The sequence below is a fragment of the Notolabrus celidotus genome, chromosome 21, assembly GCF_009762535.1.
Source record: "Notolabrus celidotus isolate fNotCel1 chromosome 21, fNotCel1.pri, whole genome shotgun sequence".
Classification (NCBI taxonomy): Eukaryota; Metazoa; Chordata; class Actinopteri; order Labriformes; family Labridae; genus Notolabrus; species Notolabrus celidotus.
This window is the reverse complement of record NC_048292.1, coordinates 25,525,961-25,543,287: the sequence shown is the minus strand read 5'-3', so window position 1 is coordinate 25,543,287 and position 17,327 is coordinate 25,525,961. Positions and strand designations below refer to the sequence as shown.

Here is a 17,327-nt window from a genome sequence, read left to right as displayed (position 1 = left end):
AACACGAACAGAGAGTGGCAAAGCAGAAGATGTCCCACTCCGTCTGGTTTATTCGGTATCCAGACTTGATTGAACGTCAGGGACAGGGAATCCTTTCTCCCCTCACTGCCCAATCTACGAACATCTTCAATTACTTCTTTATTTATTGTATTAATTTACAGGGTAAAATTGCAATATGAAAAAAAAAACATTGGTGTGTATTTTTGTTATGAAAAAAGATATTAAATTACCAAGCAGCAACCTCCGGTCTAAAAATATGAGTCCAATGTATAAGTGCTAAAACTGCAGATCATCGAGGATCCGCTTGAGGCTGGCTCCGGAACTACCGGAAACCACATACACACCAATTCAAAGAAGACGATCTTTACAGCAGAAATAAACATGTTTACAGCCTGGTTAACAAAACGGCTTGGGTCTGAGTAGCTAATCTCTCTATCAGCACACACTGTACGGGGGTGAATGTTTTTCTTACGCAACGGTTCAGAAGATATTAATATTATGAGTTTTTGCCCAAATAAGGACATGACTGACTTGACTCCCGGACGGGAACACATAGCTGTTGGTTAGGAGGCTTCAAACCAAGCTGCATCTGGTCTCAAACGATGAAGCCCATGCAGAAGTGTTATAAACTGCAATACATTGAGAATCCGCTTGAGGCCGGCTGCAGAAACCACATACACACCACTTCAAAGAAGACGATCTTTGCAGCAGAAATAAACATGTTTACAGCCTGGTTCAAAAAACTGCTTTAGCTCTACGAAGCTAATCTCTCTATCGGTACACAATGTACGGGGGGTGAATTTATTTCTAACATGACGGTTCAGAAGATATTAAGATTCCGAGTTTTTGCCCAAATAAGGACATGACTGACGTGACTCCCAGTCGGGAACACTTGGCAATTTCGAAGATATTGAGATTACGAGTCTTCCAATTTGAGGCACAGCTGACTTGATTGACAGTCGGGAACACTGTAGCTGTTGGCTAGGAGGCTCAAACTCCGTCTCTTTACGCCACAATCGCTCGACAGCAGCAATATGGCTGCTGAGTTTGCTGAATAATAAGTATGACACAGAGGGAGGAAACCATTTGATTTGCATATATACCTTAATATTTAATTTTACAATAAGATAACAGGCAGATGAAACTGTGCTTTTCACTAATGATACACATTAAGTTCAGTTTAATAGATGGGGTAAAGGATGTTGAGGTGTTTTATTTCTATGATGGCTCTGATGGGAGCCTTTCTGCTTTCTTCAATGTACATCTGATCATATCTTCAAGGTTTTCCCAGTTTGGGTTCAGGGACCAACAACTTTGGAAAGCATGTGTTGCAAACTAGACATGAGGGCGCTAACCAATAACTGACTTATAAAAGATAGTTGCTATCTGCCCTGTGCGCTTTGACCCTTCCATTTTAACATGTGTCCTGATTTTGAGGACCTCTTGGAAGTGTGAGACTAAATTCCTTAGTGATATTTTAAAGATCCAACCTTATTTTTATGTGAAAGGTCACATATCAAGGAAACATCACATGCTGCCATGGCCTTTGAGCCCATGCTGACATGCACAAAAATAATCAGGATGGTCCATAGTACAAAGTTTTATTAAACGCATGAGTCTGACTTCCATCAGCTCCTGACTTCTGTCACACAGTCCATATCAATCAGTGAGGACAAAGATTTGTGTTTCTTCATGTGTACTTAATGCTACTTCTTCTTTCATGTGTCTACAACACAACTACTACAACTCAACATTATGGATTATACCTAGTTTTAAGGAAGTAATGGCTTCTTAGGCGAGGTCACGTGCCTCACTGGTAAGCACATTTCTCCCCCTCTGAATTGGAGATGGACGATTTTATCAAAACTAGGAGTGGGTGATGTATTGTACTGTTCGGTTCATCGCCTCATATAGAAAGTCATTATTCGCTGACTGCGGTACAGATACAATTTTTACAGACCAGAATAAAACAGAATATTTAATGTCGTGCATGAACTATTTTTGTCTTTCATACAAACAAATTTGTAAAAGACCAGAAGAGGTTTGATGCTATAAGGGACAATTGCTGCAAAGCAACTGAGATTAAAAAGAAAAGAGAAGGACAATAAAACACAAACAATAAGGGGAAGAAACATGAAAAATAGAGTAAGAAGACTGAAAAAGACCAATTTATTGTAGATGTGAAGATCAGAATTGTATGTGGCTACCAGAACAGATCATAACACTGCCTTTGTAAAACGCTTCATAGTAGAAAAAACAAAAGTTGAGAAACAATCCTAAATTACCAAAAAGCCCAAACTTGACCCGTACTGTGTGTGTGCGTGTGATTTTCGTGCATGTAAGTTAAGTGTGTGTGTGTGTGTGTGTGTGTGTGTGTGTGTGTGTGTGTGTGTGTGTGTGTGTGATTGTGCTGTAAAGGAACAGGAACACCTCCCGGTGAGCAGGAAGATGGTGACGTCAGTTGTCAGTTGGCTCAGTGCTGAGTTTTGTCGGAATTGCAATATTTATGTGTGTGTGTGTGTGTGTGTGTGTGTGTGTGTGTGTGTGTGTGTGTGTGTGTGTGTGTGTGTGTGTGTGTGTGAGTGTGTGTGTGTGTGTGTGTGTGTGTGTGTGTGTGTGTCTAAGTAGTCCATGAATAAAGGCGTGTGTCTTCAAGTCCGAAATAAGTGTGTCAGTGTGTATGTTTGCGTGGTTTTTTGAGTGTTTTGCGCGTGCGGGAGTGGTAAAAGGGAGGGGGTGTTTCGGGAAATAGAGATTTCGCGCACGCGTACGTGCGTGTCAGTGTGTGTTTACACAGACGGGAATACTGCGCCAAAGGAAGTGCGCCGGTTCTCCGTCTGAGCGTCCCGACTTCCTGCTCTGAGGCAGGAGAGAGCAAAGCTTTGGATCCGCTTTCAGACCGCAGCAGCAGCATGGAGCCCCAACACCACACACACACTCCGCTCTAAGAGACAGACAGACAGACAGACAGACACATCAGGCAGGGTAGACGGACAGAGGAGCTGCGTACATCCACAGTAAGGTAGGTGCAAGTCTTCATTTCCTTCAACCTACAACTTCCGAAACGAATTCATACTCAACAAAGAAACTAGCCGGTTCATAGTGTTAATAGTTGTATTTCCTAAAGCATGAGCGAGTACAGTTACACCAAGTCATGTTAAAAATCACATTGAAGCCGCGCGTAAAGTGATTAACCTGTGCGTAAAAGGTGTAAGAGCCTTGGGGGTTGTTGGCATTGGCACAGACTCTGTGCGTAAAGTTGCCCTAGTTTTGTCTGGATACATTTAAATAGAAATAATGAATAGAGGTTAGTGTACCGGCTGCTGTGGAAAGAATTAGCAGTGGCTCCTTTAAATATCTAGTAGTAGACTTTCTGGTTTGTCTGGACCTCGCAGACTAATTGCCATGCGCTTCCGGATTGAAGCTGGCAGCAGACAACATCTTGAAAATGAGTCACAGGAACAAAACAAAGAACCGTTTGAGTTCCAGCAGATCCCCTCTCCCTCTCCATACACACGCACATGATTCCAAAAATAAGAAATAATTAGTTGAGAAAATGCATGTACAGTCATGCACACTTTTTGGGTCAGGTTTTTCTTCTGTTGGATTGGACATGAGGAGTCTTCAGTACACTCAAACTTGTATGTGATGGTTTTACTTTTCCTCTCACGGTTTTATCAGTCCACTTTAGTGAAAATAAAACGTCACAGGTTAAGAATAGATCAATGAATCACAGAATGACATCAGGATATAGATGCATTTTCCATATGCTGGTGTGTGTGTGTGTGTGTGTGTGTGTGTGTGTGTGTGTGTGTGTGTGTGTGTGTGTGTGTAGTGGGGGATGCAGATGTTGCTCTTCTGAAGACAACTTCTGCTTCCGTCGCTAAGTGTTGACAATGGGAACTAATATGAAAAAAATCATGTGTGTGAATGTGTGTGTGTGTTTGTGTTAGTGTGTGTGTGTGTGTGTGTGTGTGTGTGTGTGTGTGTGTGTGATAGAGAGAGAATGCACGCGCTCCTGGTGGTTCCCAGTGACAGGAAGTCCTACCTCCTACAGAGGGAAAGCCTTTCTCCAGGAAGACGCCTCTGAAGCTGAATGTCAGGAAGTCCTCGTTTAGACAGACAGACAACACTACTGTTCGTCCTAACACACACACACACACACACACACACACACACACACACACACACACACACACACACACACACACACACACACACACATACACACACACACACACACACTCACCCATGCAGGAAAAAGGAAGCAAAGACACATTTACTTTTGTGAGCATGGTGAAGGGTCATTGTTTGCACCACATACACTTTCCTCTCTCAGCTAGGTGGTTTCTGTTAGAATAGAACGACAGACAAAAAGATGCACAGGACTTATATATATATATATACACACACACACACACACACACACACACACACACACACACACACACACACACACACACACACACACACACACACACACACATATGATACAGCAGAGGTTATTTTGGTATATCAGACCATGTGTTTTTATAATGTGAGGGTAAGTAATGATAGCCTCAGGTGTTAAGCACTGGCTCCTATGATTCCCCCCCATCCAGGCAGATAAGTTGCCATGGGGATTTATGATGCAGCTGCAAAGTCTCTGCAGTCATATTGTCATGGCTGCAAATTAAATTTAGTGGTAATGAGGTTTTTGTTGTTTTCCTTTGTTTTCTTTCTCCTGTCTGTGATTCTTAAGAGTGAGATGAAGCAAAGGAGACAGAGACATGGACAGACAGACAGACACTCACAGACAGTCAGTGGTTTCCAGGTAAACATGTTGGTTAGACCTGTGCTTGTCTTGGCAGAAGGTTATTGACCACATCCTGTTTTGTCACCATGGAAACACCCTGAACATCAACCAATGTCTGGCCCTCTCTACCGCTTCTCTCTGTCTCACAAGAGAGAGGCAAACGTAAAGGTGGAATAGGTCTTTGTGATATTTTTAAAGTGTGATGATTACTTTAAAGTATGGGGTCCCGGGAGTCCCACAAAGTCATCATTTCTATTTTCTGTGCACACATTTGCTTCACTTATGAAACCAAAGGGCTACGTCTACTTCTCAGTATGAAAAATATCTCATGCTATGACCTTCAATGTCACAAGATAGCCTCAGACATCTAAGACGGGAACATAGTTGGATATAACAAAAAAACACATTAAGTCATCACATTTTTCAAAAACTAAAAAAGATATATAGGTATTGGTTGGATGGATGAATTCTGCAGAGTGCACATGGCTTCTTTTTGTAACTTAAATGTGCACAAATCCCTCTCTTTCCAAGATTTAAAAGGGTTCAGGAGGTGAAGAAAGGACATTTAGAACCCTGGTTATCTACAGTAGCTTCCCTAACACTTGTATTTACTACTCTTGGCAGCCTCCTTTGATAGTTAGCTATGGTACATGAGTCCATGATACAAAAGAGCATGAGTTCATATGTGCATGGTACGAATGACAAATTGTATTCAAGGAACGTAGCGTACATCCACACGCTGCTCAGTACACCCCTCGGTGCTGTCCAGGTGTTTGTTCTGTTGTGGGTTTGGGTTTTGGGTCAGGAAAGTCCCAGTCAGAGAAGGGAAGGAGAAGGAGGGCAGGGCCAGCTCTGTTTTTCTTGTGGTTTTTGGTGGAGTTTGCATCAGAGGGTCTATGTTTGCATATGTTATGACATTGAGGATTCTTGCTTCTCCATGCCCATCTATTTTTTGTCTCTCCTCCATATTTTTATGCCTTTGGTGGGCTCTGATTTCTAAACTATCTCTAACCATCCTACACCATTATAATATGGTTTCTTTGAAGTTTCCAACAAATCTGTGATGATTTACTTTAGATTGTACAACATGGAGTTTTACACCTGATATTAAAAATAATGACAGACACTTGAGGGTGGAAACCCCATTGGAGCCCATATTAAAGAGCCCAGAATCAAACATTTTGACTGCTTGGTCTGAGTTATTGTTGTTACCTCTTTACCTTATGTCTTATTTTTAACATCTCTACATGTTTGATTGAAAGGTTGGCACATGGTAGCTGTATACCAAGTGGCTGGGTTACTGCCTCAACTCCACTTTGAAGGCTAGCCGGGAGTTGTTTGGAGTCAGAATTTCCATTATGGCGTCCACCATCCTTGAGCATCAAAACCAATGGGTGACATTGCTGAGACTATGTCCATCTTTCATAGTACTGATCGAATGAATGAGATGCAAATATGCAAGCTGCCACAGTGAGGGTTGGTGAGTAGCTCAGATATCTGGAGGGAGCATAGAGTAAAGTCACTGCTGCTCCACATCCAAAGGAGCCAGCTGAGGTCATTGAGGATGCCTTCTGGGCACCTTTCTTTTACTGGCATGTAGACCTGGTAGGGAGCCAAGGATTAGGTCCAGTGAAAAATGATGAAGGTCTCGTTTCGCCTGGAAACACCATGGAATTCCAATCAAAAGCATAAAGCTGGAAAGAGGTATGGCGGGAATAGCTTGCTCACCCTGCTGCCCCCTTGATTTCACCTAAGATGGCGTGAAGAAAATAGATGGTTGAATGTACCTTGGACTCCATGCCTCCGGTCACCTTCTTGAGAATGAGCCTAATTAACATTACTCATATTTTATTCCATCATTTGCTTCAACCAAAAACTCTCTACCTTCATTGTTATTTTGGAGAACACACTGCAAAAACTCAAAATCTTACCAAGTGAAATTGTATCATTTTTAGTCAAAATGTCTTCTCCCACTTGATTTAAGATAAACTTACTTAACAAGTAACATTGAGCAAGATAGAGGGACTTGTTTTAAGACATCTTAAATATCTTGTTAAGTCAAATAATCTTGAAATGATCTTGTTTTGAGTTTTAATTTAGAAGAAACAAGGTTTATTTTACATTTCAGACATTTTTCAAGCTGAGATCTTATTTGTATAAGACTGATAATCTTGAATTAAGACAAACTCTTTACTTGATTTAAGTAAATGCATTTTATTGGAGAATCTATCAGAAAACAGCTCCATTGATAAAAGAAAGAAAGACAGAAAGACAGAAAGAAAGAAAGAAAGAAAGAAAGAAAGAAAGAAAGAAAGAAAGAAAGAAAGAAAGAAAGAAAGAAAGAAAGAAAGAAAGAAAGAAGTTGTTTTTTTAAGGGTGGGTTACAGTTTTCAGACACTGTTTCTTCTAAATCAGATCAAAATAAACATCCTCAAACTACATGCACACAATGAAACACCTACTTTAGAGCATAGCTGGCTTATCCTAAAAAACAACATGACTGAATATTAGTATATCCAGCTCACTATGAGAAGACATTATATCTCAAAATGCTCAAATTAAACTTTGTCATCTTATTTCAAGTACAACATGGTCTTAAACCTAGAGAAGTGCCGCTATAATACAACTCAAATGAAGGTGAATATATCTCAAATGAAGAAGTTGACATGAAATGTATTAGTGCAGAAATCTTTTTTTGAGTGAAAAAATACTAATTGTTATCATTCCTGTCTTATTCTGAGACATTCAGCTTTAAAATACTGGTAAATATTACTTCAAATAAATTTCCCTGCTAATTTTAAGATCACAGTTTTCTAAATATTACGTCTTATTTTAAGAAATCTTACCAAGCAAATTTTCACTTCTTCTATTGGCAGATTTTTTTGCTTATGTTTTTTTTTCTTGTTTTTGGAGGGGCATTTTTTACAGTGCATCATCCTCTTTTTTGATTTGTGCTGTAAAGCAGTTGTAGCAAAAAATGAATTTCTTCAGAGCAAAACATCAATGCATGGTTATTGAATTGATTATTTAAGTCTTATCTCTGCTCTGCAGATCACCTGTCACTGTTGCCACCCCATCATGGAGAGTTCAATCACACTCTGGCAGTTCCTGCTGCAGCTGCTGATCGACCAAAGCCACAAACATCTCATCTGCTGGACGTCAAATGACGGCGAGTTCAAGCTGCTTAAGTCCGAGGAAGTTGCCAAGCTGTGGGGGCTGCGCAAGAACAAGACCAACATGAACTATGACAAGCTGAGCAGAGCTCTGCGCTACTACTATGACAAAGTAGGCAACGTGTACCTGTTAGAAGTGTTTAAATACCTTTATTTGATGAAGTCCTAATGCTCAGTTTTTAGAACAGAGCTTAATGTTTCATTTCTTCTGCAGAATATCATCAAGAAGGTGATTGGACAGAAGTTTGTCTACAAGTTTGTGTCATTCCCTGAGATTCTGAAGATGGACCCTGCAGTGGTGGAGTCTGGTCGCAGCAGTGAGGACAGCGGAGGTGTGATGTCAGAGCCTGAGGCTGAAGATGAGGATGGGGGAGGAAGAAACCAATACCTCCAATCAGGCCTGTACTCCTCCTTTTCTGTCAGCTCCCTGCAGCACTCATCAGAACCGCAGCACCCAATCAAAAAGGAGCCCAGATCTGATCGACATGACGACAGCTCCTCTGTCATCCGATTCATAACCAACCGAGGTCACTCCTCCCTTCCCCCCACCCCACCCCCATTCAATGAGACCTCCTTTTCCTCAAGGCCATCCCCTCGCCAGGCGCGGTCCTCTTCCTGCTCCTCCTCCCCACCACAAAGCCCCGCCCACAAACTGTGGAGGGAGCGGTGCATGAGCATAGACACTGACGAGTTGGAGTACAGTGCTCAACCTCTCAACCTGTCATCTGGTCAGAGGGAGAGAGTGAGGTCACAGAGCACCACGACGCCAGAGAGAAGGGGATTGGCGAATAACTCTCCTCTGAGATCCAGGAAACCCAAAGGCTTGGAAATCTCCACCTCCTCTCTCCTCCTGACAGGAAGTGACCTCGTCTCCATAGCTCTCAACAGCCCAGCGCTGCCTTCAGGGTCCATGACCCCTGCCTTCCTCACTGCACAGGTACAACATGACAAATGACACGTACTGAAACCACTGCACTCACTCAGGGTCCTGTAGATACGGGGGTTTAGATGAGGGCAGGAAAAAGTCAGAGGAGGAGGGGAAAGAGAGAGAAGGGAGATGTGTTTTAGGGATGAGGAAAGTTAAACATGTAGACAGGGAGGAGATGGAAAGAGGTGAGCAGGAACCGGGGAGGAGGCGAAGGAGGGAGGGAGGAGGTTCATAAGTGAAGCCATATGTTCATGAAGCTCCTGATTCACTGGCAACAACACGCTGACCAAACCAGGACTGTCTGACTCCACTCAGTCAGCCGACCCTGCATCCAACATGAGCAACCATCGGCTGCTGAGTTTAGATAACATGAGTGACAGGAAATAAAACTGCATGCTGAAGCTGTAACTCATCTCTGAGAGCTTTGCATGATAAAGTGTTTGCAAGAAACACCTGAGTTGTGGGCAAAGGTTCCAGAGTACCTTATTCAGCTCAATCTTTTATCAGAACTTAGAAATGTGAAGAATTTTCTCCAGATTTGAGTTCCTTAAAGAAGCTGTCTCTGTTGTGGGGGTTGCTGCTCTTTAGCGGCCTAAACTGACGTCATGTCAAAGCCTTAAACTCAGTCTGGATCATAATCAGGAACAACCATCAAAAAATGTAACCAGTTTTAGATGAACAAGTATCCGTCAGCAGTTAGACAAAGTAAGTCAAAGATGGGATTGATCAGGAGATGAGGTCTAAGGTCCCACTCATGTATTTGTCCACTCGTTCCTACAGGAATCTTCATGATTTCTGAAGTGCCTGCAAAACAACTAAATTCAACTTTTGATGTGGATTTCGTAGAGGCCGTATTACAGTGTGCTAGCTTAGCTAACAGAATGCTATCGAGCTATGAGGCTATCTCTTTATTTCAGCCACCTTTATTGATTGTCAGGGAGTTTGTAGGATTAGAAATAACTTGTTAATCTAGTTGAACACATTGTCAATCTGAGTAATGCTGTTCTTCTAAAATATAGTTGTATGTTTTAAACATTCAGATTGTCATTATATGTCAAGCCGATGTCTATTTTTTTTTGTTATTCATTAGTTTGAAGATATTAAAGTTATGAATTTAGCATAATTAGAGGCACAGGAGGGTACACTGTATCCGTTAGCCAGGAGGCCAAAGGCCCGCCTCAACTCCTGCCTCTTGCTAGGTTGAGTCAGCAATTCCAATATGGCGACCGCCATTGATCACCAACAGAACTACACGTCAGAAACCAATGGTTGATGTTGCAGAGACTTTATCCATGTTTTATACAGTGTTTGGATTATGGATTATCCATCTGTAAAGGAATGCACATCCTTGTTTTGGACTAGAGTTATCATTCCTCAGAAACGAGGGGATAGAGAGAGGGAACTGTGAAAGATAACATATAATGTAAAATACTCAGTAATGTAAGGCTTTCTTAAGAGTGCAGAGAGTAGAGATAAGGGGTAAGAAGAGGGGAAAAGATAGGGAATGAAATGCATCACAGGCCAAACCTTTTTCCACCAGGGTGCCTTTTTAATGATTTTCTGGACTCTGTAGATTAGTCTCAGAGCATTATGGGAGGATTTGCCAGAAAGCATAAATGAATTCTGTTTTTTAAAACAGGAAAAAAATCAGTGATTCATTGTACGTATTTATGCAGGGAAAGATAGACACAGGCCCAGTGTAGAAACTGTTGTTGCTGAACTTGTCTATTCCCTGGCTGGCCCTTGACAAACCAGAGAAACCAAACTGACCTTTGTTAAATATGGAGAGACATTAGAAAGTCCAGACAGAGGGAAATACATCTCATGAATTCTGTATGAGTGGAGCTTCCTGACCCGCATCTAGTCCGCCTGCCAAGTTAATCTGTCTGCTAGACGTGAGTTCACTAGAGGGCAGACTCTGCTTTGAGCTCTGGGTGAGACTGAGGGATATGACAACTCCACCACAGAGTATGAGCAGCTCTCAGGACTGATTGCCAGAATAAACAGCATCACTTCCATTCTGGTGTATTTATCCTCTAACATTTAACTCTGGGGCTTTTTGGATGTAGACTCCGTCTGGTCTGCTGCTCACTCCCAGCCATCTACTCTCCAATATGCATTTCTGGTCCAGCTTGAGTCCAGTGGGGCCCCTGAGTCCTGCCCATCTGCAGAGCCATGCCCCCCTCTTTCAGGTAGGAGCTGCATTCATTTTGTATTTTTGCACACAGATTTAGCTTTAGACGATCTTCAAGGGAAGGAATGAATGGTGATAAATAAGCGTGCACCTCTAAAAACAAAAACAAAAGTAGTTGAACAGGTTTTAAGCAAGAGGCTCAAATTCCTCCCCGTCTTTGAACACATTGACAGTTGTGCAAAGTGGCCATGACGGTTGGCTTTGATTAAAAAGATGATGGAGACTGTTGAGACATCTGTGACATCTGAAGCTTGACACGGTTTGTGTAAAAGTTACTCTTAAACACACAAAGGATCTCCCAAACAAACCCGTAACCCGTGCCTTCAACCTAAGTAAAGTGAGCCTGTGGCATTTATGAAAATTGTTGTCCATCCTTACAAAACGTACCAATTAAAAAGTATTTCAAAAATCAATTAATGCACCCTACACATTTTCATACTCATAACTTTTATAGCTCCAGTCCTTCTCCTTCCTTTAAGGCCAGTAGAGTACTAAAGTCCTAAGCTTGATGGATCTTTCTGAACTTTCTACTGTATCTTTGTGAGGTGACTTGTTTCTTCTAGAAAGAGAACCTTTCACATGGGATCCCAGCTAGCAGGGAATGTTCTCAACACATTGGCTAACATTCCCTATAAAGGATGTTCATTGATTTAAATGATGTTCCTTTATTATTCACTTTAAATTAAATAAAAACATTTTGTCTTTAACATTCAGATGATGTTTTGATAATAATCTTTAGGTAACAGACAAGGTTAGATTACTTAATGTTCAAAGAACATCTTAAGGATGTTCATTGATTTAAATGATGTTCCTTTATTATTCACTTTAAATTAAATAAAAACATTTTGTCTTTAACATTCAGATGATGTTTTGATAATAATCTTTAGGTAACAGACAAGGTTATGTTACTTAATGTTCAAAGAACATCTTAAGGATGTTCATTGATTTAAATGATGTTCCTTTATTGTTCACTTTTAATGAAATAAGAACATTTTGTCTTTAACATACAGATGATGTTTTGATAATATTCTTCAGGTAACAGATCTTTGAATGTTTTCTATAAAATGTTCCCATAATGTTCTTTAATAAGAGAGAAGCAACATTCTCAAAGCAACATGTAAAAACTGTTTTCAGGATGTTTCTGACGCCTCAAATCACAAACTGTTTTATTTAAGAATATTCTGGTGAGGTTTAATTACAACAAAGAGAGAATGTTTTATCTTTAACATTCAAAGGATGTTTTGATAATATTCTTTGGGTCACAGAAAGCAAACTTCCCACTGAAAACATTACACAAACATTACCAGAATGTCTTTAGATCAAAAAAATTGCTAGCTGGGATGTTAGAACACACACACACACACACACACACACACACACACACACACACACACACACACACACACACACACACACACACACACACACACACACACACACACACACACACACACACACACACACAGATATATTGTTTGTGTAGTGGAGGCATTTTGGGGGGTTTGGGGTCAGACTTTTATTTAACGCCTTTCAAAGACACACTGGCTAACTCAGGTAGGGACAGATACAGAATCACTGTTTTCCTGTAGCGTCGTCATTTACAGTCATTTTCTGTCTCACAAAAACAGGATCTTCAGTCATTTCTCTCATGGATTCACCTCAAAGTTTCACAAAGTTTCTGTGTGTGTTAGTTTATGTGTGATTCACAGTGTGCTAGGGTTTCAAAATAAGCTACAGATGTTTCCGCTCCGGTGCGGACAAGAAGAGGGGGCAACTTCCTGATGGCTGGAGGGAAGGGGGAGGGCAGGTTAGTCGGGAGCCCCTCCCATCGGTATCAACTTCCCCCTCGAAAAAACCTGAAAACACTCACAACTCAAAATGAAGCTGTTTCAGCCACAATGTGCGATGAGTCCCCAGAACTGAAGTTTACTACCAGGCTTAGACTGTAAAAAATGCCCCTTCAAAAACAAGAAAGAAATCTTATTTCAAGGTCCTTTTACCTTCAAATAAGCTAAAGCATCTGCCAACAGAAGAAGTGAAAATTTGCTTGGTAAGATTTCTTAAAATAAGACGTAATATTTAGAAAACTGTGATCTTAAAATTAGCAGGAAAACTTATTTGAAGTAATATTTACCAGTATTTTAAATCTTAGTGTCTCAGAATAAGACAGGAATGATAACAATTAGTATTTTTTCACTCAAAAAAAGATTTCTGCACTAATACATTTCATGTCAACTTCTTCATTTGAGATATATTCACCTTAATTTGAGTTGTATTATAGCGGCACTTCTCTAGGTTTAAGACCATCTTGTACTTGAAATAAGATGACAAAGTTTAATTTGAGCATTTTGAGATATAATGTCTTCTCATAGTGAGCTGGATATACTAATATTCAGTCATGTTGTTTTTTAGGATAAGCCAGCTATGCTCTAAAGTAGGTGTTTCATTGTGTGCATGTAGTTTGAGGATGTATATTTTTATCTGATTTAGAAGAAACAGTGTCTGAAAACTGTAACCCACCCTTAAACACAACAACTTCTTTCTTTCTTTTATCAATGGAGCTGTTTCTGATAGATTCTCCAATAAAATGCATTTACTTAAATCAAGTAAAGGGTTTGTCTTAAATCAAGATTATCCATCTTCTACAAATAAGACCTCAGCTTGAAAAATGTCTGAAATGTTAAATAAACCTTGTTTCTTCTAAATTAAAACTCAAAACAAGATCATTTCAAGATTGTTTGACTTAACAAGATATTTAAGATGTCTTAAAACAAGTCCCTCTATCTCGCTCAAATGTTACTTGTTAAGTAAATTTATCTTAAATCAAGTGGGAGAAGACACTTTGAATAAAAATGAGACAATTTCACTTGGTAAGATTTGGAGTTTTTGCAGTGAGTCCTCACTTTGTACCATAAACAGGAAGGACTTTGATTGATGATTCAAAGATGAAGTTATAATCCTTATTTTGTTTTGCATTATTAGGGACTGTTAGTTTTTGGTCCCCAGGTTTGATAGTCCTCACAAGACTGGTGCACAACCAGAGTGAAGTCCCCACATCGTATCAGAAACAGAAACACTTTTGGATGAATGGTTTTAAGATGAAATAACAACAATGATCATTCCATTGTATTATATGATGAGTTTGATTGTAGAGCACATGTTATATTTGTAAACACATGTAGTTAGATATAAGTATAAGCATAATGTGCCAATGGATATACTGTAGGTTAAATGTGTGTGAATGATGTGTTAATTACATTATATTCTCAATACACATTTTGGATTATTAACCAATGAGCTGTAAGAGATCAGAATAAATGGTATTATTTTCTGTTGTCCCCCTACAGTTCCCCTCACTGATGAATGGACACATCCCTGTTCCTTTCCCGAGCATGGATGCTTCCTCTCCTCTGCTGCTTTCCTCACACTCCCACAAGTCCTGATACCAAAGAGGGAACTGTGCCACCGCAGCACAGACAAGGACCCAGCCAATCAGCCTTAAACTCTACAGATGAACTCCACAGGAGTCAGACGTGCTTTCAGTCTGACTGCACTTTTCAATCTGTTCCTTTGGAGGAAAGAGGAGGAAGACCTGCTCTCTGAGAGGAGTGATTGCATTGGACATTTCATTGAGTGTTTACAGCAGTTTAACTACTCATGTTCCTTCTATCTGTTTGTGGTGCTCTCTTCTTTTCAGGATGTTGAAGCCTTTTCATTTCTTTTCATGCAAAGGCCAAATGTATCATCTCATTTTATATCTCATCTCAGTCCAGCTGGTTCTCACTTCAGTGATGCAGGCTGGTTATAGTTTCAGAAATGTTATTCTGTCTTTTCCTCCCTGCGCTTTAAGTATTAGAGTTTACACAGCTGGCTAGAACAATGGAGATTTGGGAAAATGTAGTCACTTAGTGTGAAACAACGATTGACACTTCACTTCATAAAGTCAAATACAGCTTCTTCAAGTTGAACAATTCACCATGCTATGCTCAAATTCAAGGATTTACACTATTCTGATCTAGAGTTAGCCTTAGATGAGAATGTTGATACCTCGCCCTTGTTTGTTTGTTTGTTTGTTTGTTTGTTTGTTTGTTTGCCCATGCAGACAGGAGATTAGCTCATGATTAGCACACTGACTAGTATCAGGTGATAGCTCGCTATGCATCGTCAATGTTGACAAACTACTAACATGTAGTGGGTCACTTTTTTAAATTAGTGTATGACAGCAAACATGTAAAGACAAGAGACTGTTCACTAACTTTGACAACACAAATCAAGAAGGTTTATTCACCCAGTCAACAAATCATTTGGCCCATCTGTCGTGGTAGCTCGCTGTTCTACACGAGTCCGGCTTCGCTCAAGGTTTCTGCCTGTTAGCAGAAAGTTTCTCCCTGTTACTGTTACATGGCGAACAAGGCCAAGTGTTTGCTTGTGGTGGTTTTAAGTTGAATCTCTGTAAAGAATATAACACAGAGTATGATCTAGACCTGCTCTTTTTTAATTTCATGACATTACATTTGTTATGGATCAGCGCTAGAGTTTCCACCCGTCCAGAATTGTTCTCTTTTTTCACCAGCTGTCCTGGGAAAATAAAAATCTCTCCTGGGACACAATTTGTCCCATTTTTTGGGGAAATGCAAAAACCTCATTTGATTTCCTTCGTCCTGTAGTCTAGAAAGGTCCCCCGTGCTTCTGCGGCTATTTAAAATTGTCTCTGTTTTCTTCCCGTCTATGCGTACGTCACACGCACGCCCTAGTGCTCAAAGCGGCTCAAGCAGGGATGGAAACTTGACCGAAGAGAGACAGAAAGCTGAATTGACCGAAGTACTCCACGCTGAGGTCTTCTTTTCACCAACTTTTGGCATCTCCATTTGAAATGGGAGGAGAGACGACTGACGAGGAAGGAGATGGAGCAAATACATGCAAGCCACCAGCACGGAAAAAAAACATATACTAGTTACAATCCTGACTGGGCCACACTGTCAGAGTGTGAATGGGTACGGCCGACCCAGGGAGACTATTTTTCCTCCACATGCGTTTTGTGTCCGGCGAAAATCTCCATAAAATATGCATTGGAAATCCACTCAAAAACAAACAAGCATCAAGCTGTGGAATCAAACAAACAAAAACAGGCAGCCATTGAACTTTTATAACCAAAAAAGGTTCACCAGAAGAAGACAAGATTGCAGCGGCAGAGCTTACCAGTGTCCTATGTCCCAATTTGATGTTCAATTGGTCAGTCTGAACTGGTAATAGTGGCCGAGCCCTCCGCCCCAAACATTTGGTCCAATGTTCCTTTTTTTCCACAAATCCAAGGTGGACACCCTACTCGGCGCTAAACAAATGAAATCGAATGAAATCTGTGAAAACACAGTTTTGTATTGCTACATTTTTTTGTTCAGACAAAACAAAAACACAACAATATCTGTGTCTCTGGTAACTCATGGAGATGGCAGATTTTGGTGCTAGCTGTTATGCTAGCTGTTTCCACTCTTCATGCTATGACATCTGTACCGTCTGTTTGCTGTATTTGTGTAATCATCTGACAAACAGGAGTGTGGTGTCAATCTTCTCATCTGATTTAGGCAAAATCTCCACAAGTGTTAAGACTTAGCTTTAAATTAAACATCTGATACGATCAGAACTGTGTGTAATATCAAAGGCAGGTGGTGTATGCTGTCTTTATTACCCTAAAAATGACCAAAATGCCAAAAACCTGGAGTGTCACAACATTCAACTAACGGCTACATCTCGACTGTAATCTTTCAACCCTCAAACTTGACGTACCATTTCTCCAGATCATCATTGTTCGAGTGAAGTGTGTCCTCTTTCCTGTTTGTCATTGACTCCTAGCAGAGCACCTGCTAGCAAGTGCACCAGAAACGCTGTGGAAGTCTCTAATTTGTTCTAATGCTTGGACTCGATGCTGTGAACCTTTTATTTTGAACTCTGTGTAGCTTCATGCTTTTTTATGCACTGTACCTTTAAGGCTCGTATTCTACCAGCAGTGCCTTTGATAGTGTAGACTTCTGTAAATGTGCTCAGCTTTAAACCATGTTTAATAGACATTCCAGGTCAAGACTGCACAAAAGCATTGTTGTTGTTTTTTGTAAAATAGCTCCTGGTTATTTTTATAGAGAGATGGATGAGAATATATTCTCTGTGGTTTGCTTGTGTTTGGGTCGTATGTTGAGAGAATTGTTTCTGATTTTTTGGAATAAAATGACTTTCTTTAGAGTG

At 40.5% G+C, this 17,327-nt stretch overlaps 1 protein-coding gene across 1 annotated transcript; it reads left to right on the top strand.

Moving 5' to 3' along the window:
- The first annotated feature begins 2,787 nt into the window (after window positions 1-2,787).
- Window positions 2,788-17,324, top strand: elk3 (ETS transcription factor ELK3). Its single transcript, XM_034673345.1, has 5 exons — window positions 2,788-3,022; window positions 7,847-8,080; window positions 8,183-8,905; window positions 10,966-11,088; window positions 14,438-17,324. Exons 2-5 carry the CDS (start codon window positions 7,874-7,876, stop codon window positions 14,531-14,533), a joined length of 1,149 nt encoding a protein of 382 aa, XP_034529236.1. The 5' UTR covers window positions 2,788-3,022; window positions 7,847-7,873; the 3' UTR covers window positions 14,534-17,324.
- Window positions 17,325-17,327: the final 3 nt, after the last annotated feature.